General features: G+C 38.9%; 1 protein-coding gene across 1 annotated transcript; it reads left to right on the forward strand.

Moving 5' to 3' along the window:
- The first annotated feature begins 8,656 nt into the window (after positions 1 to 8,656).
- On the forward strand, positions 8,657 to 14,352 carry LOC142986002 (uncharacterized). The gene is made up of 4 exons (XM_076134236.1): positions 8,657 to 8,832; positions 9,110 to 9,244; positions 12,099 to 12,110; positions 13,985 to 14,352. The coding sequence occupies exons 1-4, from the start codon at positions 8,657 to 8,659 to the stop codon at positions 14,319 to 14,321; spliced, it is 660 nt and encodes a 219-aa protein (XP_075990351.1). The 3' UTR covers positions 14,322 to 14,352.
- The last annotated feature ends 9,082 nt before the right edge of the window (positions 14,353 to 23,434 follow it).

The raw sequence follows: 23,434 nt of genomic DNA on the forward strand, positions 1-23,434 counted from the left end.
GGAATTACGATGTTTTCCTCAGGCTCTTGAGAAACCAGATCCTCGTCATCGTCACCGTCCTCTATCTCAGACTGATTGAGAAGCTCATCTATTTCCTTTTCATGCAGGGCTAAAACAAATAAATATTTATGTACATATATCATTATATTAACACATTTTAATAACTTTTAACTACAAATTTATACGATACAAAACTATTAAACTAATACCGTAAGTGATTTTAAAAGAATAAATATTGACATCGACATTACTATATAAAGACCGTACATACTTTACAAGGAACAAATCATGGTTTTGAATTAACTATATATTGACCGAACACACTTTTTTTATTTTTAAAAGACAACTCCCGCACTAAGAATTGCTCTTGTGTCGCGGGGACTTTTACAAACATACAAACAACGGACACAAAGCACAACCAGACCCGAAACAATTATTTGTGGATCGCACAAATAATTGTCCCGTGTGGGAGTCGAACCCACGACCTCCCGTTGCAGTGGTATCGGCGTGGCGACCTAAACCACTGCGCCACAGAGGCAGACTTTATAAAGAACAAATCAGTTAGACTTATATTACTCAATTTATACCTCATTTTTTGCAAAAATAATACACTACAGATATTGTTTAATTCCTTTTAAGTAAGAAAAATACTAGTTTTCTTGAAAAATACTAAAATTATACAAGATATTAACAGATTTACTCACATTGTTTACGACGCCCTTCCATTCTCGCCTCCTCGTGCACCGTGAATGCAAATATGGCGGCTAGCTTGCACTTTACTCGATGCGTGTGACAGAGACGGACTTATAAATATCGTTCGGAAACGTCAGCTCTTTGAGTGTGTAGCTATAATTTACAAAAACTAATATGTTCTACTCATAGAACATTCGGTTATAAAGCTACTTGTCATTTCAAGATTGTCAGGTCTTAACTATGATTGCCATTTTGTTCTACCTATAGATAGTCAGTTCGGTTTTTCTAACAACTAATTCTCAAAAGAACCGGGTCTTAGGAGGATATGATTGCTAGTGAAATATAGAAATAAGAGAATAGGTACCTATAATTTGATATGAAAAGGTATTATTAATTTTCTCACAGCTGCTAAAGCTGAATGTGATTAAATTCCTGTTACAATTTGTTATAATTTTTTACCCACCAAAGTTATGCCAATGAGAATAAAGACTAATTCCTAAGTATTGTTCCTACGTTTTCGTTTTTAGTCTTACTGTTTTTAATAATAAAACTAAATTTTCACAAAATTGTTTAATTTTTATTTCCTCCTGATAATGCCTAAAGCTATAAGAACATAAAGTACATTATCGTCGAGCTTATCGTAAATCAGTTTGCAATTTAATATTTAAGGCCACTTACACTTAGTCTGAAGCATAAACAATGACAATAAAAACTAATAAATAACGCAGTAATCGACATGCGCTAGATCATTGTGCAGTAATATACGCAACTGCTGCATTTAGTTTAAGTATGCTGTGGTTCTCACAATACTTTATGCTCTAAGCCTAAACGCAGTAATACGCATTATATTTCGTTAAATATATAATTTAAATAAATAATAAATATTAATCAAAAGTTGGATTTTTTTCTTAATTTTTTGATATACTTTATAGGCAATAAAATATGAACATCATGCTCAGATGTTTAAAAATATATTATGTTAACCGCGTTTATCTCGAAACCGCCATTTTGCGATTACTGCATTTTTAGTTATCACGGCAGAATAGTGTATCCACAGAAGTCAACTGACCTTAACCTAGAAGTTCGGCATCCATGTAAGACCCAGCCTAATTTGGTTGTAAGTTGCTACTGGCTGGTCTCGACTTCCAGTTCTGATGACCAGCACTACCAATAGCTCCCAGTGACCGTTGAGTGTAAAGATTGACGGCGCCGACTGAATATTGCGTAAGTAAAATTCGATCTATAATTTGAGTGCGGTCTGTGAGACCGCGCGTCCACGTTTGTGGTGTAAACCAACCCTGACGGTGATTTTTTGGATTTGATTAGTTAAAATGATAAAAAACGATCAACCATCGCCTTTAGTCGAAAGTAAAATATCGCGATTAAATAATCCTACTTTTGAACACGAGTTTCAATGATTGCTTTTAGAATCTGATCAGTGCGACAGCGATGTTGATGATTGTTTGTTTTATGGAGCTGACATTGAAGAACATCATTTGAGTGGAGAGGAGATTATTGAAGAAAGTGATAGCACTACCGGAGCTGACGATGACATTAAGAGATTGGACAGGGAAAGTTCAGATGATGACAATATACCTATAGCAAACTGTGCCCAAAACCAGGCGCAAGCCTGGACCTCTCTGGCCTCGCCGAGGCCATCTCCTCTTCACCCGAAAAGGGAAACACTTCGCAGTGGACGGTAGCCGCTCATAAGCGACCTTGCAAAAGGGAACCTACCGCCCCTGCAAAATCCAAAGAAAGACTGAAGGAGCTACCGGAACGCCGTCGCCCCAACAGGCGCGCGAGAAGGGAATACCTTCAGTCCAAAAACACAACACAAGCCGAGACGGTAACCGCAGCAGCGGCAACGCAGCGCGACCCTCAGCCCTCCACCTCAGGAGAGCTTAAAACGGCACCACCAGCACCACCACCACCACCACCACCCAGCAAGTCGAGTAAGAGACGGACACCGAGAGGAACTCGTGGTCGGCGGAACGCTGCGACGGCTCCCACTGCACCTGAAAAGGAGCAGTCTGGGACTGGGGATGGTCCGGACGAGCGCGCTTCTTCGAAGCGGTCTCGTCTGGACGATACTCAGTCTCCCAGAGGGGAAACCAAACGCGCGAAAACCGACGCGAAACCGAAGCGGGCGATGAGCTACGCGGATGCGAACAAATCGCATCTGCGAGTAGCGATTATCACCGCCCCGCCTAGGGACCTCTCGCAAAGCCAGGCAGATCAGCTGAGGGAAGCTATCGATGATAGCATCCTGCAAGCTGTACTGTCTCCGCCATCTCCGAGTGCACATGCTCCTTCTTTCCGCGGCCGCCCCTTCCTCCTGGACGGGGCTTTAGCGATGTGGTGTGAGGACACAAACGCTCTCGACTGGCTGAGTAAAGAAATAGGGAACATAGCGTCGCCAGTCCCCGGAACCACTCTGACTGTAATTAAGCAGTCAGAAATGAAAAAGAAGCTGAAGGCTGGGCTTCTCATCCACACCCGCATCACCGAAGCTACTACACTGCAGAGAGTCCTTTGTGCCCAGAACCCTTGGTACAAAGTGGACTCTTGGCAGTGCTACGATATGACGGTGGATGACAAACCACAAGAGGTAAACTCCAAGGAGAAGATAGTCCATCTTATCCTTGGAATTCCTGAAGACCAGAAACAAGCCATCCTGGATCGTGATCGCCGAGTAGCGCACATGTCTGGGAGTGGCTACATCAGGTTCTTCACCTCGGAGGAACCAGCCACGAGCGGCAGCAGACCAACGGCGACGGAGGAGTCAACGGTGGGGGCCGCATCCGGTCCCGAGCCGTCCACCTCTGCTCCCCAACAGGGTTCGAGCGAGATGGAGACAGACCCGCCGCCGCAGAACAAGGGGACTACCAGTGACGAAGATGACGTCCTGCGTAGCCCGTAGTCCCCTAAACATCAACATCATACAAACCAACCTCCAGCACAAACAAATAGCGGTGGCCACTCTACGCAGAGCACTGGAGGTTAACAACAAGACCGTCGCCCTGATCCAGGAGCCGTGGATCAGAAACAACAAAATCTGCGGTCTAAGCAATATCTGCGGTAAGTTACTGGTAAAACCCTCAGTCGACAAACCGAGAACCTGCATTTTCATGCCCAACACCATAACAACCACGCTACTAAACCAATTCTGTTCTAGAGACCTCACTGCAGTGACAATCCACACAGAAAACAACAGAACCCTAGTCTTAGCCTCAGTGTACATGCCGAGAGACGGCGAAACTCCAACAAGAGAACTGGCCGAACTTGTACAACACTGCGAAACACAAGACTGGGAGCTGATCATCGCTGCAGACTGTAATGCACACCATCCTCTGTGGGGAAGTAAGGATACCAACAAAAGAGGTGAGTCACTAGCCGAATACCTATTTCAAACAAACCTAAACATTATAAACAGGGGTACTGAACCCACTTTTGTAAGCTCAAGGTATCAAACCATTATAGACATCACATTGGCAACACACGCGGCTGCTAATCTGATTGCGGGCTGGCACGTATCAAACGAGCCATCACTGGCAGACCACCGCCGCGTGTACTTTCAAATTCAACACAAGAAAAAAGGCCCTGACCTATATCGCAACCCCCGAAAAACGGATATATCAAGGTACACAAACTTACTTACCAAAGCACTAAGTGACGGACCAGTAACTGACGTCACTCTCAGTACTAATAATATAGACTTAAACGTAGCACTTTTAACCAAAAGCATGCTGAATAGCTATCATTCAGCATGCCCCACTTCAATATCCAAAGACCCCGGGAAAAGTTCGTGGTGGGGGCCGGAACTTGAACGCCTTCGTAAGGGTCTCAGGACACTTTTTAACCATGCAAAAAACACCAGAACCATTGAGGCCTGGGACAAATACAAAATTGCACAAAAACACTACAAGAAGCGCATCAGATTTCGAAGAACGGAATCTTGGCATAACTTCTGTAGCAACATAGACTCCACAAACCAAGCCGCAAGAATAAAGAAAATACTTTCCAAAGGGAACCCGAATCTTTTGGGCACCCTTAAGAAAGTAGACGGTACCTACACAAATACTGACAAAGAAACGTGTGAAATATTGCTGGAAACACACTTTCCAGGCTGTCTGATGACATCAGGTTGTGATTGGTCAGACGAGCACCACAACACACCAACAACCCAAGACTGGGAAGTCGCTAACAAAATAGTAACCGCGGATAGGATGGCATGGGCCATAAAAAGTTTCCAGCCATTCAAATCAGCAGGGCTAGACATGATTTTCCCGGCGCTACTACAATGGCAAAAAGACGAGACGATAAAACACCTATTACCAATCTACAGAGCCTGTATAGCTTTCAAATACATACCCAAATTGTGGAGAGAAGCAAAGGTAGTTTTCCTCCCCAAACCGGGTAAGGAGGACTACACCCATGCTAAAGCTTTCAGGCCAATTAGTCTTACATCATTCCTTTTAAAAACACTGGAAAGACTTGTAGACATATACTTAAGGGATGGAGTACTAAAGAACAATCCACTACATCCCCAACAACATGCGTATAGAAAAGGCAAATCAACAGAGTCCGCACTGCACAAGGTTGTGCACAAAATAGAATCGGCCTTCACAAACAAAGCCTCAACACTCGCTTCCTTCATAGATATAGAAGGAGCTTTTGACAAAACCATGCACAACAGCATTAAACATGCCCTACAAAGACTTAAAGTAGAACCAGTCCTAACTGGATGGATTACTGAACTAGTCAGCAAAAGGGCGGTACAGATAGTGGCAAACACCACCATGAGAGCAAAAGTGGTCAGAGGATGCCCCCAGGGAGGCGTCCTTTCCGCTTCTATGGAACATAGTAGTTGATAGCCTTCTAACTAGTTTAAATAAAAAAGGGTACACTACTATTGGATATGCAGATGACCTAGCAATACTAATAAATGGGACAGCTGAAAACGTACTATGTAAAATAATGCGCTCAGCTTTTCAGATTATAGAAAAATGGTGTGAGGAACACCAACTATCAGTAAACCCCAAAAAAACAGAACTAATCCTTTTCACCAACAAAAGGAAGTTACCGGAGCTCGAACTACCAAAACTATTTAACACCAAACTCACCCTGTCAACTCAAGTGAAATATCCGGGCATGGTTCTTGACAACAAATTGAATTGGGCGAGTCATATTGAAGCAAAAACTAGGAAGGCCTGCATAGCGTTCGGCCAGTGTAGAAGAATGGTTGGTAACAAATGGGGTCTCAACCCAAACATAACACTCTGGCTATACACATCAGTTATCAGACCTTCTATCACCTACGGATCAGTTGTATGGTGGCCCAGAACACAACTGACAACGGTAAAAACAAAACTCCAGAGCACACAACGCTTAGCATGTGTAGCCACCACTGGATGCATGAAAACCACTCGATCAAATGCACTTGAGTATCTCCTGAACCTTAGGCCCTTAGATTTGGTCATACAGGAGGCTCAGGCGGCTGCCTTAAGACTAAGAGCAAACTGGCTATGGCAGCAGAACCCAGAAACAACACACACCATAATTCTGCAAGGTATCCTGAAGAAAATACCACTTCTCGATGCACCTACAGATAGAACGCCGTGTCACCACGTTTTCGACCGAAGATACAATATCCAACTTAAAGAGGAATCTAAAGATGACTCTGGCATCAACGAAGTTAGGATATACACTGACGGATCCAAAACCGCACATGGTACAGGAGCCGGTGTCTTCTCGAACGATCTAAATATCAAAATATCAGCCACCCTAGATAAACTAAGTACAATCTTCCAAGCAGAATGTATAGGAATCACTAAGGCAGCACAAGCAGTCGCAGCCAGAGATGTCAGAGACCTTAAAATAAAAATTGTCTCGGACAGTGCATCCATGCTACAAGCCTTACAAAACAACGTCATAACATCTGCCCTTGTTCTGGAATGCCACAACGCGCTTCAAGCTATTGCATGTACAAACACGGTTACCCTGCAATGGATCAAAGGGCACAGCAACTCAATGGGAAACGATGCAGCTGATGAACTAGCTAAAAGGGGATCAAAGGGAACAGTATTTGGACCGGAACCACTACTGCCAATCCCCCAAGCACAAATTAAATCTTGGCTGAACAGAAACACCGAAGTGAAACACCTAAAAGAATGGAACAACAGCAAAGGTTGCAGGCAAACTAAGGCTGCAGTTCCGGTGGCACCTAAAAATCTTGCCCGCAACCTTATCAGTCTAAAAAGGGACAAAATACGCAAGGTAATAGGAATCCTAACCGGCCATTGTCCCCTAAACAAACATCTAGGCTAAGTGCGGAAAAAGCCCAGGCAACCTAACCTAACCTAACCTATAGCAAAGTGCTTTAAGCCATTATGCAAATACTGCCAATAAATATGACCAAGTAGGATACTTGTCGAAATTTTTATGTTAAGTATTGAGAAAATATTGTTCAGTTTTTTTTATGTTTTTTGATCTTTATATTTTATTTTAAAACAATTTAAACTAATTGAAAAAGTCATTTTCTCGTGAAAAGTGCTTTAGATAGTCTTATCGTTATATTTAATTCAAAATTCAAAATAAATATTGTTGAGTCGTTGACTCATGCTCCACATAGGCGGGATCGCGGATGGAACGCGGTGCGCGGAGCGGTAACAGCTGCGTCAGCGCAGCGGGCCAGCGCCCCGCCGACCGGCCGCCCGCCAGTGCCTGACAGCAAGCGAGACCGAACATACGCGCTCGCGCATCCTAACATTTACGTTGTTTGCCGTTCGATTGTACTCTTGAAAATATATTTTTATTCCCTTTAAATACAGTCCACTCATTTATCAACAACCCAGCTATAGTTGTCGTCGTCTCAACACAGGGATCCAACTATACATTTTGGTCCTTCGAGCCGGACTCTTGAAAATATATTTTTATTCCCTTTAAATACAGTCCACTCATTTATCAACAACCCAGCTATAGTTGTCGTCGTCTCAACACAGGGATCCAACTACTTATACATTTTGGTCCTTCTACCGTTACTTTGAACCGAAGAAGGAAATCATATCGAGAAGAATTTTTTGACCGTTACATTTTCAAAAATATTTCAAGATCTTCATCTGTCTTCACGTTGGCTTTGCGCACTCATATCATCATCATCGCTCTTCGTGTCTTGGTTTGGACGTCGTGAACATCGGCACCGGTCTGAATACGTAATTCAGCCGTCTTAGCCTGCTTCAACCCAACGGACGAGAAGAGAAGATTAGAAGAATTTGTTGGCAACAGCGGAATAGCAAAATCACAATAGATTGTCGTCGTGTATTGAAGAACATCCGTCGTTGGAATATCTCATCACCACAATCATCATCAGTGGTTTGCAGCACAAAACCGTGAGCTCGTTCCAATTCCTTTTTTCATATCATATCCATAAAATCATTCTTATCCATAATCATTAAATCATAATTCATTCATTATTTTCAACTTCTTAGTTAACCTTAAAGTTAGCTGTCATTTTTTTGCAAATCATCCTAATCATAGTCATCTTCAGCCATAAACTTTGAATTTAAACAGTTTCATCACACCTTCCATACATAAAGTAGCTTAGAATATCATATTTTTGCTAATTCACAATACCATTTTTAATATTTTTTGTGTATTTTAGTGTTTGCAAGTTTGTTTACATTACAGTGCATTATTTGATCATCGTAACTTGCAAAGCTTCACATTGCTATAATTTTTTTGTCAGGCATCTAACTTTCTTGTAGTTCAAATTGCTAACGATTTTTCTCAGGAACTTAACTTTTACATTGCTCTAAAATTTTATCAGGTACTTAGTCAATTTATTTAGAACGCCTCTTTCAACAATATTTCTGCTTATTTATTACTTCTTCATTAGTATAATCATCTATTAGTTAGTTGGCTTGGTTTTGCTTTTAGATCTTTCCTTCTCTATACTTTTAAAATGTCTGACACAAAGACTCTTATTAAAAAACGCGCTTCAATCAAGGCTAAGCTTACGCAGTTTTCATCGTACCTCGAGATCTCTCGTTCGTGTGAAAAGCTTAGTGAGGTACAACTGGTAGAAGTAGAATACCGTCTTAATATATTTGAGAATTTATATGAGAAACTAGCTGACCCGCGCAACTTCGCTTGCGTCACCTAAGAGAATCGGTCAAAATTTTCCCCGTTTTTGTAACATTTTTCGTTGCTACTCCGCTCCTAATGACCGTAGCGTGATGTTATATAGCCTATAGCCTTCCTCGATAAATGGGCTATCTAACACTGAAAGAATTTTTCAAATCGGACCAGTAGTTCTTGAGATTAGCGCGTTCAAACAAACAAACAAACAAACAAACAAACAATCAAACAAACAAACAAACTCTTCAGCTTTATTATATTAGTATAGATAGTATAGATATGACACGTTACAGAACCAGTTGGAGGAGTTAGCAGACGAACCCAGCGAGCAATATGCAGAGCGTGAGCAGTTCGAGAGCCAGTTCGCGAATTTGGTGGCTTCTGCACGCCAGTTGCTAAACAGTACTCGCAAGCATCTCGCAGAGGAAGACTCCGCCTCCGACTTCGGTTCTTGCAGTAAGCACACAAACAAACACAATTCTATTCATTTACCTAAAATAGATTTGCCTAAGTTTTCTGGCAGCTATCATGATTGGCTAGAGTTTCGCGATACTTTTCTTTCAATCATACATAATAACGACAGCATTGACAAAATTAATAAGTTGCATTATTTGCGTGCATCGTTAAAGGGTAGCGCTTCACTCGTGATTGATAATCTTGACTTTAGGTCTGCCAATTACGACGCTGCTTGGAAGCTTCTTTGTGATAGGTATGACAACAAAAGGTTACTTGTCAACAACCATGTCCAAGCCATCTTCAACATGAGTCCGGTCAACAAGGAGTCAAGTAAGGCTTTACGATATATAGTAGATAGTGCTAATAAAAACTTAAGAGCTTTATCCACCTTAGGTCAACCCGTAGAACATTGGGACACTCTTCTTATTCACATTATGACGAACAAACTTGATCAGGTGACTAATCGTGAGTGGGAAGAGCACCGCAATACGTTGAAGGAATTTAAAATAGCCTCCACTCCATCTCCAACATTCAATGACTTCATTCAGTTTGTTAGTAATAGGGCTGATTTACTTGAGACACTTGAGGAGTCTAGGTCATCTATCGTAAAGAGCGAGGGCTTACATGTTGGCATTTACAAAACTAAAAAACCCTCAGGTCCTTCAGACCCAACATCTTCATTTCAAACCATACCATGTCCTATGTGTCGCAAGGAACATTTCCTTTTTCAGTGCGATGTATTTAGAAGTTTAAGTATACCAGCGCGTATCAAGAAAGCCAGAGAATCTAATGTATGCATGAATTGTCTTCGACCGGGGCATAATAGCAAAAAATGTAGCTTGGGACACTGCAAGTATTGTCAGGACAAACACAACACGTTATTACATATTGATCCTGATAATACAATTACAAATATACCGAATATTACGTTAGCTGCAGATAATATTTACTCATCCCGTGTCGTATTGCTGTCCACAGCGCTTGTTGAGGTGGTTGGTTCCGATGGTAAACATCACACCGCGCGAGTCTTGCTCGATAGTGGCAGTACGGCCAATTTCGTGACGGAAGAATTTGCTCGTAGTATCAATTTACCTACTTATAATGTCGCATCAAAGGTAAGAGGTATCAATGACCCTAGCTCTAACTGCGTTCAAGGCTGTTCTGTCTCATTTAAATCGGTTCATAGCGACTATACGCTCAACATTGAATGTCACGTTTTAACAAAAATTGCATCTTCAGTACCAAACACTTATGTAAACATAGACAACTTAGTATTACCGTCTAATATAATACTTGCCGACCCTAACTTCTTTGTTCCGTCTGCGATCGACATTCTTGTCGGCGCGGAAGTCTTTTGGGGTATCATAGGTAGTAATCGTATTCCTTTAGGTAAATTAATGCCAACATTAATCGAATCGAAATTAGGTTGGGTCATATCGGGTACCGTTTATAACTCTAACTCATCTTCTAATCTATGTATGCTTGCTGAAACATTGCAGCCGGACTTAGATCGCTTCTGGGAGTTAGATTCAGTATCTGCAAAACACCAACTGACTCACGAGGAGAGATCTTGTGAGGAACTTTACGTAGAAACTACATTTCGTATAATACCTCTTAAAGAGTCACCAGACGTCTTGGGTGATTCATATGGGATGGCTAAGCGTCGTTTTTTATCATTAGAACGCCGTTTAGCTAAAGACTCCTATCTAAAATCATTATATGTCGACTTTATAAACGACTACATTAAATTAGGCCATATGTTTTTTTTTTTTTTGTTTTTTTAAAAAGACAACTCCCGCACTAAGAATTGCTCTTGTGTCGCGGGGACTTTTCAAACATACAAACAACGGACACAAAGCACAACCAGACGCGAAACAATTATTTGTGGATCGCACAAATAATTGCTCCGTGTGGGAATCGAACCCACGACCTCCCGACGCAGTGGTGTTGACGTGGTGACCTAAACCACTGCGCCATGGAGGCAGTCAAATATGTCTAAAGACAGTAATAAATGTAGCTCGAAACCTTCTAATTATTTACCGCATCATGGTGTTCTGAAAGAGTCGAGAACTACGACTAAATTAAGAGTCGTTTTCGATGCTTCAGCCACCACATCTTCTGGAAAATCCTTTAATAATATTCAAATGGTGGGCCCTACTCTCCAAGATGATTTACTTTCAATTCTTCTTAGATTTCGTTAACATAAAATTGTAGTTAGTGCAGACATCGAGAAGATGTACCGTCAGACACTTGTAAATGACATTCATCGGCCTTTACAAAAGATTCTTTGGAGAGAAGAGCCTACACATGAGTTAGAATCTTACACACTTAACACGGTGACGTACGGCACAGCCTCAGCGCCTTACTTAGCTACTAGGTCTTTAATTCAACTGGCTGAGGAGTGCGATGATTTGCCAACGCGATACACAATAGTACATGATTTTTATGTCGATGACTATTTGTCCGGTGGTTCATCTGTCGGCGAAACAGTAGATAGGTGTCGTCAGGTCATTGCTGTTCTTCAGTCAGCCAAATATAATCTTCGCAAGTGGCAATCTAACTCAAATGAAGTCATCCAAGCATTATGTAAAGACCATGTTATTTCTGATTTTGTGAACCTTAGTGATAACGAAACATCTAAAACCTTAGGGCTGAACTGGCGGTGTTCAAGTGATACATTTTCATTTTCCATTAGCTTAACCTTCACTACCAGTGACATTGCCACAAAAATCCTTTCAGTTATAGCACAAATATTTGACCCACTTGGTTTAGTTGTTCCATGTATTGTAGAGGCTAAAATTATCATGCAGCAGCTGTGGCTTGTAAAGTGTTCTTGGGATGAGCCACTACCTGAAAACATTCAACATGCATGGAATAATTTTCAAAATAGCTTACCTTATTTAAAACAGTTCACGGTGCCACGATGGGTAACTTGTGATTCGCCTTCTTTTGTACAGGTGCATGTGTTCACTGATGCGTCGGAGAGAGCATACGGTGCCTGTGTGTACATCCGCAGCGAAGCACAAGACGGAGAGATTCACGTTCGTTTACTTACTGCCAAGAGCAAGGTAGCTCCGGTGAAACCTACTACCATACCTCGTCTCGAACTTTATGCTGCTTTGTTAGGTTCTAGATTATACCAGAAAGTGCGTCACTCACTAACCTTAGTTATCCATGATACTTACTTCTGGAGTGACTCCACTATAGTTTTGGGCTGGCTGTCTGCTTCTCCGTCACAGCTTAAAACCTTTGTCCGCCATCGAGTATCTGAAATTCAAGAAATTTTCGGGGGCAGGACTTGGCGTTACGTTCCTTCACTTGAAAACCCCGCAGACCTCGCTTCGCGTGGACTCAGAGCTGAAACATTGCTCACTTCTACGTTGTGGTGGTCAGGACCACACTTCTTAAGTGAAGATGCTTCAAAATGGCCACAATTTCCCAAACATCATCGACAAGAACTCATAAACTTACCAGAAGTGGTCAATTCTTCTTCTTCCTTTCACGTTGATACTTCTGATTCCATAGGTCTCATATCGAAATTAGTTTTAAAATATAGTGATTTCAATAAAATACAGCGCATGACCGCCTATCTTATACGTTTCATAAACTTTAAATGTAAGAAACAACCTAGCGTTGGTCCGCTGACGTCTGTAGAATTACAAAGTGCTCTAAATGTGCTACTTAGGTATAGTCAAAAGGAATCTTTTTCTGAGGAGTACAAGCTTCTTTCCAAAGGCAAAGACTTACCTGCAAAGAACAAACTCTTATCGCTGTCTCCATTTTTTGACAAATCTTTATGTTTAATTCGTGTTGGAGGCAGATTAAACAATTCATTTTATGATTTTAACATTAAGCATCCTATTCTTTTATCTAAATCACATAGAATATGTGATCTCTTATTTCATATGTATCATTTACGACTTTTACATCCAGGACCTCAACTATTACTTTCTACCATCCGTCATCACTACTATCCTATCGGGGGTAGATCTTTAGCAAAGAAGGTTACGCATAAATGCGTAAAATGTTGTAGGATCAAGGCGAATACCGTACAACCCATCATGGGTAACCTTCCAAAGCAACGTCTGCACTTGGAATTTCCTTTCTTAGATTCTGGGGTTGACTACGCTGGTCCAATCATGATAGCTGATCGTAAAGGTAGAGGATGTAGACTTATTAAATGTTTTATATGTGTGTTTGTGTGTTTAGCTACGAGAGCTGTACACCTAGAGTTGGTGTCAGACCTCACCAAAGAGGCTTTCTTGGCTGCCATGAACCGCTTTATTGCTCGTAGGGGGAAACCTCGCAACATCCATTCCGACAACGGAACAACTTTCGTAGGCGCTTTCAACGAATTGGCCAACCTTCTTTCACAGGACTTAGGTCTCAGTACGATTGACCCTGGCATTAACTTTTCTTTTATTCCCGCATATACCCCTCACTTTGGTGGATTATGGGAGTCGGCTGTAAAGTCGACCAAACATCATCTCAGGCGTATCTTAACTTTAACAAATTTAACATTCGAAGAGATGGCAACTTGTTTAATTCAAGTGGAGGCTATTTTAAATTCCAGGCCTTTAACTCCACTTTCCGATGATCCTTCAGACCTTACTCCTCTTACTCCTGCTCATTTCCTTATTGGACGATCACTCATGATGCTGCCTCATCCACAGGTGCAGAATGCTCATGTATCCAGTCTTCAACGCTTTCGCCGCATTGAATTCTTGAAGCAACACTTCTGGACTCGCTTTTCCCACGAATACATTCTGTGGCTTCAGGAAAGGACAAAGTGGTGCCGATCATCAGGAGAGCTGAATGAAGGAGCCTTGGTACTTATTAAGGACAAAACCTCACCCCCACTCTTATGGCTTCTAGGACGCATCGTCAAGGTTCTTCCCGGCAGAGATGGTGTTGCTCGAGTTGCTGACATCCGCACTCGCAAGGGTGTCATTCGGCGAGCCTTCAACACTATTTGCCCTCTACCGGTGGCCACTTCATCTGTTGAAGACACTTCAACGGGGGGAGTATGTTGAGTCGTTGACTCATGCTCCACATAGGCGGGATCGCGGATGGAACGCGGTGCGCGGAGCGGTAACAGCTGCGTCAGCGCAGCGGGCCAGCGCCCCGCCGACCGGCCGCCCGCCAGTGCCTGACAGCAAGCGAGACCGAACATACGCGCTCGCGCATCCTAACATTTACGTTGTTTGCCGTTCGATTGTACTTTTGAAAATATATTTTTATTCCCTTTAAATACAGTCCACTCATTTATCAACAACCCAGCTATAGTTGTCGTCGTCTCAACACAGGGATCCAACTATACAAATATATTTTTCATTAAAATTACAACATTAATTAATAAAAAAGTAATTTTAATGAAAAATATTTATTTACATTATTTTAATTAACAAATAATGATACTTAACCATCAAGACAGAAACCAGCCCGTAAAAAAAGCGTCCTTAGTCTGTGTGAGGCCGCACGTCCATAGTAGTGTAACAAAAATGGAACGTCCATAGTTAAAGGTTAAGTAAAATATTATTATGGGATGTCAACATTATGATTGATAGGTCAACGACTTAAGATTTCTTTTAAAAAGAATCGGAAACGGGAATCTACAGGAAGTTTAAAGTCAAGACCGACATCAAGGTCCAGACCGAGACTCGGACTAAGGCCGAGGTCATGGTTAGGCCAAGAGTCAGATCGATACCGAGATCAAGGTCAAGACCAAGATTCAGATCAAGCTTCAGATGAAGACTGACATGTAGCTATAAGGTTAATAGAGAAGTAACTCTGTCTATAATAAAAGCACTTAGTTTTCAAATATTACTTTACTTAACCAGTCGCCACGATACAAGCATTCTTGCTTTTAAAATTTACTGCCCTAAACAAAAATTATACAAAATACTCCTTCGCATACCATTTGCTGAGGACAACGAAACGTACACGTACACATGTACATATATCCGGCCCGATATCTCTGAAATATGCACAGTAGAAAGGGCCTGCTGTTTTGAGTGTCAAATCTATATTGATCTTCTAGACTTTGGAGATCAAAATTAATTTACCAAAAGACATGGCCGAAAAGTGTATTCAATGTACACCTACGTAGTGAAATACAATTTTTATAATAAAAATTATTATAAATTTATGCGCATATTTCACCCTCTCTGAACTCCAGGTTTTCAAATTGAAAGTACTTATAAGTAACTAGCTGACCCGCGCAACTTCGCTTGCGTCACAGACATAAGAGAGAATGGGTCATAATTTTCCCCGTTTTTGTAACATTTCTCGTTGCTACTCTGCTCCTATTGGTCGTAGCGTGATGATATATAGTCTATAACCTTCCTCGATAAAAGGGCTATCTAACACTGAAATAATTTTTCAAATCGGACCAGTAGTTCCTGAGATGAGCGCGTTCAAACAAACAAACAAACTCTTCAGCTTTATAATATTAGTATATAATATTAGTATACTTAGATGTAAGATGATTTCAAAGTTGCGATTGTCGGCTTACGCCATGATGTAACGTACACAATAACAAATACTGTTATGGATTTTCCTCACCGTGCGTAATAATTACTCGATAATGTATGGAATCTAAACAATAATTATCTTTAGTAATAATAATCGCATTTGTTGTATAAACGAAACAACAAATGCGATTATTAATATAAAATAATGCCATAGATATAAAGCTATATATTATTGGTATTCATTGCATTTAATATTATAATCTTCTCTTAATTTGAAATTATTTTATTTTTTTGTTCGCACTTAATGCACAAATGGCGAAACGGAACGTAAGGAGACAACGTAATGTCTTTAATCTATATTTTCTCTGACACAAGTCTTAATGGCTGAATAGTCGACACTATGTCCATCGAGGCAGGTATTTTTTTTAAGAACGTCCATTTATGATGGTCATGCGTCGGTCAATCTACGGCGAATGCGAGGATCGCACTCTCCGTGGACAACATTTTCCTGATGTTCTAACCATGCTGATGACAGAATGCGATTCAAACATCACTACATTTACCGAACATGATCAATTAACATGCAAAAGAAAGATATTTATAGAGCTCTAGAAATACGGCTCGCAATAAAAAAATGTCGCTTTCAAAAAACGGAACGTGAATCACATGACCGAGTAACGAGAAACTACAATAGGATCGAAAGTATTCTCAGCGATTAGTACAAAGAAATACTAACACACAGTTACGACGCCATAATGGGGTATACTAAAGCAAAAGCGAATAACATTGGGGATACGGATACTGCAGAAAATGTAGAAAACGAACATTTTAACAGAAACAAAAACCGACTTCAAACAAAAAATATTCCTATAAACAAAATAAAAAGACAAAAATATTTAATATAATTACATTATTACGTTTTGCGAATAACAGTTTTTTTGTATAGTACAGTGTTAGGGTATAATTATTATTTTAATAATAACATTATTTTTCCTTTCTTTTCTTTCTTTCTAAATTCAATAAAGCAATCAAAATAAATTAATTAGGCAAAATATGCCGTGTTGCGGACTAAAACGCCACCTATTGGTTGGTGCGAACAAAACAACCATTTGTTCCCAACGAGTAACACCCTCAAATGTCACACTGTTACTCGATGGGAATGTTTTTAAGAAAAAATTTCCAACCAGTCACACTGTTACTCGATGGGAACTTTTTATTACTAATTTCCCAACCAGTCACACTGTTACTCGATGGGAACTTCTTATTAGTAACTAGCTGACCCGTGCGGCTCCGCTCGCGTGAATTTCGTACTGTTGCTTATTCGTTTGAGCACGCGAATTTCGAAGCACTCGATACACCTACACATAAAAATGTTAACAACTCTTTTGTCATCTAATGGTTATTTACGAAAGGGACCCGAAAGGCACACAATGTGACACAGGCTCAGGCAGGCCTGATTTCCTGTGGTTACCTTCTTTTCCGCTCTCGTCTGTATCCGTAGCAGTTTACAGTGTAAAATATAATACCTTATAATAGACTGACCATTGCTTACCCGTCTGGATTCAGAATATTATTATAGGTCCTATCTGCGCCGGAGCTCTTCAGACGCGTAATAATGTATACTTGCGATGATACGTCCGAAACCGCGTAACCCGTAATTATTTTTTATACTTATATCATCCGTTGTTTATTTTTTAAAACTTACCACATAGTCTGTTTCATAGCTATCCAATTTATTTCCTTAATGCAACCAATTAATTTGGTTATTAAATATTATGTGATTCGAACAACAACGCCATCCGTCAGTTGCGGCGAACAACGACTACAAACGAAATTACTCGGTTTGCCATCTAGGATATCCCGATCGCACCGGACCCACGTAAACCAACATTTTTGTGTAATATATCATACATTTATGTTTAAAAATCTTATAAATGTATAGCATATTTTAAAGGTATTTTTTTACAATAAAGCCATCAAAATAAATTAATTAGAAAAAACATGCTTTGTTGCGGTTTATAACGCCATCTATTGGTTGGTGCGAACAACAGGTATCGATACGGCAGGCGCCGCGTTAACTATGCGAATGTTGTGAAATGCAATCCATTTCACGCCATCTATGGTCTCTATAGGGAAACGCAGGTTCAAACGATTTCTACGTATTTTTTTCAATTTTCTAAAAATCTTTGAAATTTTATGCTATAAAAAGTATCCTAGAAATTGCTCCACTACTTATTCTATGCATATACCAAATTTCAGTGCATTCTATCCGGTAGTTTTTACGTGATAGCGACACATACAGACGGAGGACAGACAGACAGAAAAGAAAATTATAAATTGCAGATTCGGTATCAGTATCCGTTAATAAACATCCCCCATTGGTTTTTTTTTAAATATATTCAATGTACAGAATTGACCTCTCTACAGATTTATTATAAGTATAGATTTCCCAACCAGTCACAATATTACAGTAGTTAATGAAAAGAAGAAATAAATCGGTTTTTACTTTAAAAACATTTATTCGTCATATTGCTGGTGATTCTCCTTTGAACGTTTTATTCTTAAATAATTAAATAAAATTACAATACCTACATAGACTCACGCCTGTATCCCCGAAGGGGTAGGCAGAGGTGTAATATTACACCCACATCTCGCCATCTATATTTAAGTCCCACGTAATAAGGGGGGGGAGGTAACTAAATACAATCAGCTTTATATAATATATCAGAGTAAATCATCACATTTTACAACAATTATCAGTTCTAATTTCTAATGTTAATTTGAACTTTAAACAATTTTCCAAATACATATAATTAGCCATAAGTATGTTGTGACAATTAAAATTATGTATAGCAAAATAAAGTTATGATAAGCCGGCAACATCAGTTATCGCGAGTGTGTAATGGCGGTTATTTTCCATGCACATTTAATGTAAAAATACTTTTGCATCCCTCTTCCCGCGGCCCCGGCGGCGGCGGCCACGTGTCGGGAGAGGGACGCAAAATGAATTAGTCAGAGCAGTGCAACGAAGCAAAGTGCACGTTGTCGACAATGTCAGAGCCCACCGCATCTAGTTCGTCCGGTCAAGTGCCATTAAATTTAATTAAAAGGAATGGTGGGACAATTTTGCTACGAAGTGGACATCAATTTTATGCTAGACGAAAGCATAGTAGCGGATTAATAGTGTGGGCGTGCACAAAACGAAACATTTGCAAAGGAATCTTGAGAATAAAAGTAAGTACCTATATAATAAAGTTTACTGATAAACCTATGGTTTGTTTGTTAATCAATACGTTTATTTGTGAATGAATGCTTTGCATTATTTTCATAAAACTATTGATTTGTTTTATTTCAAGCTACTTAAAGTCCTAAATACTTATTCGTTTTCATTTCTTCCAAGCATACGCTATTATTAAAAGCGGCTTAAAACAATTTTTCTTAAGGCTTTTAAAATTGCTTAAAACTTGTTTCAAAATGTATTATTAATAAAGCCGAGTTTACACTATAAGACAACATTAGGCGCGCGACAAGTGACGTTCAACATGTATGCTAAGTAGTAGTAGATGCGTCATACACAAACGCGGCATAAACACTTAATCGATTTATTTGGAACTGTTATAAACACGTGTTTTAAAACAACTTGTTTTAATCATACGCAGGGTTAAACAATATGACGAATATTACTAATACGACAGCTTTGACTCCTGTTATTATTGTTGCTATTTTCTATTTATAGGATCAACGAATACTAGACGAGACTGCTCATAGTCATGCTCCAGACTTTGCGAAGAACGAAATTGATGAATCAATCCATAAATTAAAGACTGAATTGTACAAACCGGACTTTCCTAACATTCCACAAAAATACAATTCCATGATAGGCAACCTTAAAGATGCCGGTATAAATATTGTATCCAACATACCAAAATTTACTAGCGTTAAAAGTACACTGTATAGACAACGGAACAAAGAAGCTGGAGTTTCAAAGATGTTATTTAAAAACGCTCTTGAAGTCGAAGTGCCACCAAGATATAATAACTTTTTGTTAGCAGACTACTCAAATAAAACTAATAATACACGAATAATAGTATTTTCCTCGGTGGAAGTAAGGCAAATTACATGTGAATCAAAAGAATTTTATGGCGATGGCAAATTCAGAAGCTGCCCTTCTCCATTCGTGCAATTGTATACAATTCATGTAGATACTGGTAGTACAATAAACCACACAAATATAACCCCTGTGATATATGCTTTCATGACCAACAAAACAATGCAGAGCTACTTAATTCTGTTTCAAATGATTAAGTCGCAGTTGCCGGATTGAAATCCAACAAAATTTAAACTTGATTATGAAAAGGCTGCAATGAATGCCATTATACAAGTCTTTCCAACAGTCATAATAAAAGGTTGTTATTATCATTACAACAAAGCCATTTTTAAAAAAGGAAAAAGCCTGAATATGACCTCACGAACGCCACAAGATTTGAAGGAGGTGCGAATAATTGAACTTAGTGCGATTCTTCCATTATTGCCCGAAAACGAGATAATTAATGGATGGGTTTACATAATTGCTAGATACGGAGATAGTGAAGGTACAGGCACAAAAAAATTCATTAACTACATGGAAAAACAGTGGCTCCGTGAGGAATATTTAAAAGTGTGGTGCGTTTTTGGTGACGCCCATCGCACAACAAATGCACTCGAACCTTGGCATAATAAACTAAATAAGACCATTGGAACAAAACACCCGAATATTATGCATTTCTTGCACACAATTGAAGAAGATTCTTCTCAGAATACTGTCAGAAATGTTCTGAAACAACAAGGCAAACCGTCAAAAAGAAAACGGGGTAAGAAATCTATATCAAGAGACGAGTTTATTCAGGAAGTGCAGCTGGAATTAACACAAGGTCTTATTTCAGTTGGCCATGCTTTGGAGATTTTACGACACTAGAATTAAGAACTGATACTTATTGTAAAATGTGGTGATTTACTGTGATACATACATATAGGTACAAACATAAGGTTGATTATATTTAGAAAATTCTTCTTTAAAGTTCAAATTAACATTAGAATTAATAACTGTTAATTGTTGTAGAATGTGATGATTTACTGTGATACATGCATATAGGTACAAACATAAGGCTGATTATATTTAGAAAATTCTTCTTTAAAGGTTCAAATTAATATTAGAAATAAGGACTGTTAATTATTGTAAAATGTGATGATTTACTCTGTTATATTATATAAGGCCGATTGTGTTTAGATATTGTTACTATGACTAAAACATTAAAATGAGAATTACTAGCAATATGACGAATGTTAACGTGTAACGTCCGTAATTAAGTAACTGTATTTACCAATGTTGTTATTTTGTTGATTTTAATAAAAATTTAAAAAACCGATTTAATTCTTATTTTCATTAAGTTCTGTAACAGTGTGTTCCCATCGAGTAACAGTGTGACTGGTTGGGATTTTTTTCTGAAGAAATTCCCATCGAGTAACAGTGTGACTGGTAGTGTGACCGGTTGGGAATTTTTTCAGAAAAAAATCCCATCGAGTAACAGTGTGACATTTGAGGGTGTTACTCGTTGGGAACAAATGAAAACAACAAATCGATGCGGCCGGCGCCGCGTTCACTATAATTCGAATGGATTTCAACGCCATCTATGGTCTCTTTAGGGAAACGCAGGTTCAAACGATTTATATACTTATTTTTGCAATTTTCCAGAAATCTTTGAAATTTTATGCGATAAAAGTATCCTATAAGTTGCTCCACTACTTATTCTATGTCTATACTAAATTTCAGTGCATTCTATTCGGTAGATTTTACGTGATGCCGTCACATACAGATGGACGACAGACAGACAGAAATATATTAATTACAGATTCAATATCAGTATTTGTTTCTTAACATCCCCCATTGGTTTTTTTTTAAATATATTCAATGTACAGACTTGACCTCTCTACAGATTTATTATAAGTACTATCTGACCCGGCAAACATTGTCTTGCCATATAAATTTTAAAAAAATAGTGTTACTTAGGGGTATAAAAAATAGATGTTGGCTGATTCTCAGACCTGCTCACAAAATTTCATGAAAAACTGTGACGCGAGAATTTTATCTATACTAATATAATAAAGCTGAAGAGTTTGTTTGTTTGTTTGAACGCGCTAATCTCAGGAAGTACTGGTCCGATTTGAAAAATTATTTCAGTGTTAGATAGCCCATTTATCGAGGAAGGCTATAGGTTACATATCATCACGCTACGACCAATAGGAGCAGAGCACCAGTAAAAAATGTTACAAAAACGGGGAAAATTTTCATTCTCTTTATGTGACGCAAGCGAAGTTGCGCGGGTCAGCTAGTATATTAGATAGAAGATAGATTATTTTCTAAACAGCTATATAGAGTAACAACAACTAACTGAAACCATATTCTATTGATAATTTGCAAGATTTAATCTACAATTAATTAAAACAAACCGACAATAATACTGGCAAATAAACTACAAAAATTGTATCTTAGAACACAACATATTATGACACTGGAGTCCTAATTAATTGAAGAATTTTTTAACAATTTATTGACCAACAGAACCAACTGTGTGCAATTCTATTTCACACATACACACTCAATGTGTAACACACAGATCACAAATGGAAGCAAAAAACCTTGTAGCTGAGAAACAAATACCAAACCTTGTAGCCGAGATTCAGTCTTAATTCCCAAATGGAAATACCTGAATGTTTTTCAAACAGCAAGTACTTAATACCATAAAAAGACATTGACAACAACTGGCATCCACTTCAAACTACAAGAAGAAGAAACAACATAGTCTCATCAAATTTTGTGCGGCCAATCGTTTTTTCCAGTACCAGTATACCAGTAATAACCAGTGCTGTAAGACATCAACCATATTCTTCTATATTGAGATATATATGTCAACAATCCTAAACACTGAAACAAATTTAACTGTAACAAATTTCTCTACTTGTTTCCAGTGTTTCCCATCCTAGAGAAGTATTTGTGAAGAGCACGAATTTACGATTGAGAATAAAATTAAATAAGGACAAGGGTTAGATTGTATACGTTACCACGGTATAAACACTGGTCAGTTTGGAATCGGGTAGCTGTTAAGTGTTATTTAATGTAAGACGATAAATTGTAAGGTACGACTTTGGTATTATCGTCATTTTGAAATGACAATTTATACACTTTGATGGCACAGTACCCATTGAAACCGAGAAAAGACTTACTGGCGATGTCATTCGGGAACTTACATGTTTTATGTAAACTCTTTCCTCTCGCGGCCCGTTTTATTTACACTATACAAACGCCATCGTGACCTATAATATTATAATTAAACTCCATCGCCGTTTACCAATTCAATGATATTTGACATTATGAAATAGTGTTGCCGTTAGATGAGACGAAAACTGCTGCGCAGTTATATAACGATAAGCACAAATATTATAAAAAAATATATATATATTTTTTTTTTTGTTTTTTATAATATTTTTTATAGTATTTGTTTTATAATATATAGATATATATATATAAACTTTGTTTTAGTTGTTTTATTTTTTGTAATTTTAAATTGTTGTCTGGTATTTAAATTGTTTCAAGATATTTTGTATTATATCTTTATATATATGTAGGGTACCTATGC

The sequence above is a fragment of the Anticarsia gemmatalis genome, chromosome W, assembly GCF_050436995.1.
Source record: "Anticarsia gemmatalis isolate Benzon Research Colony breed Stoneville strain chromosome W, ilAntGemm2 primary, whole genome shotgun sequence".
Classification (NCBI taxonomy): Eukaryota; Metazoa; Arthropoda; class Insecta; order Lepidoptera; family Erebidae; genus Anticarsia; species Anticarsia gemmatalis.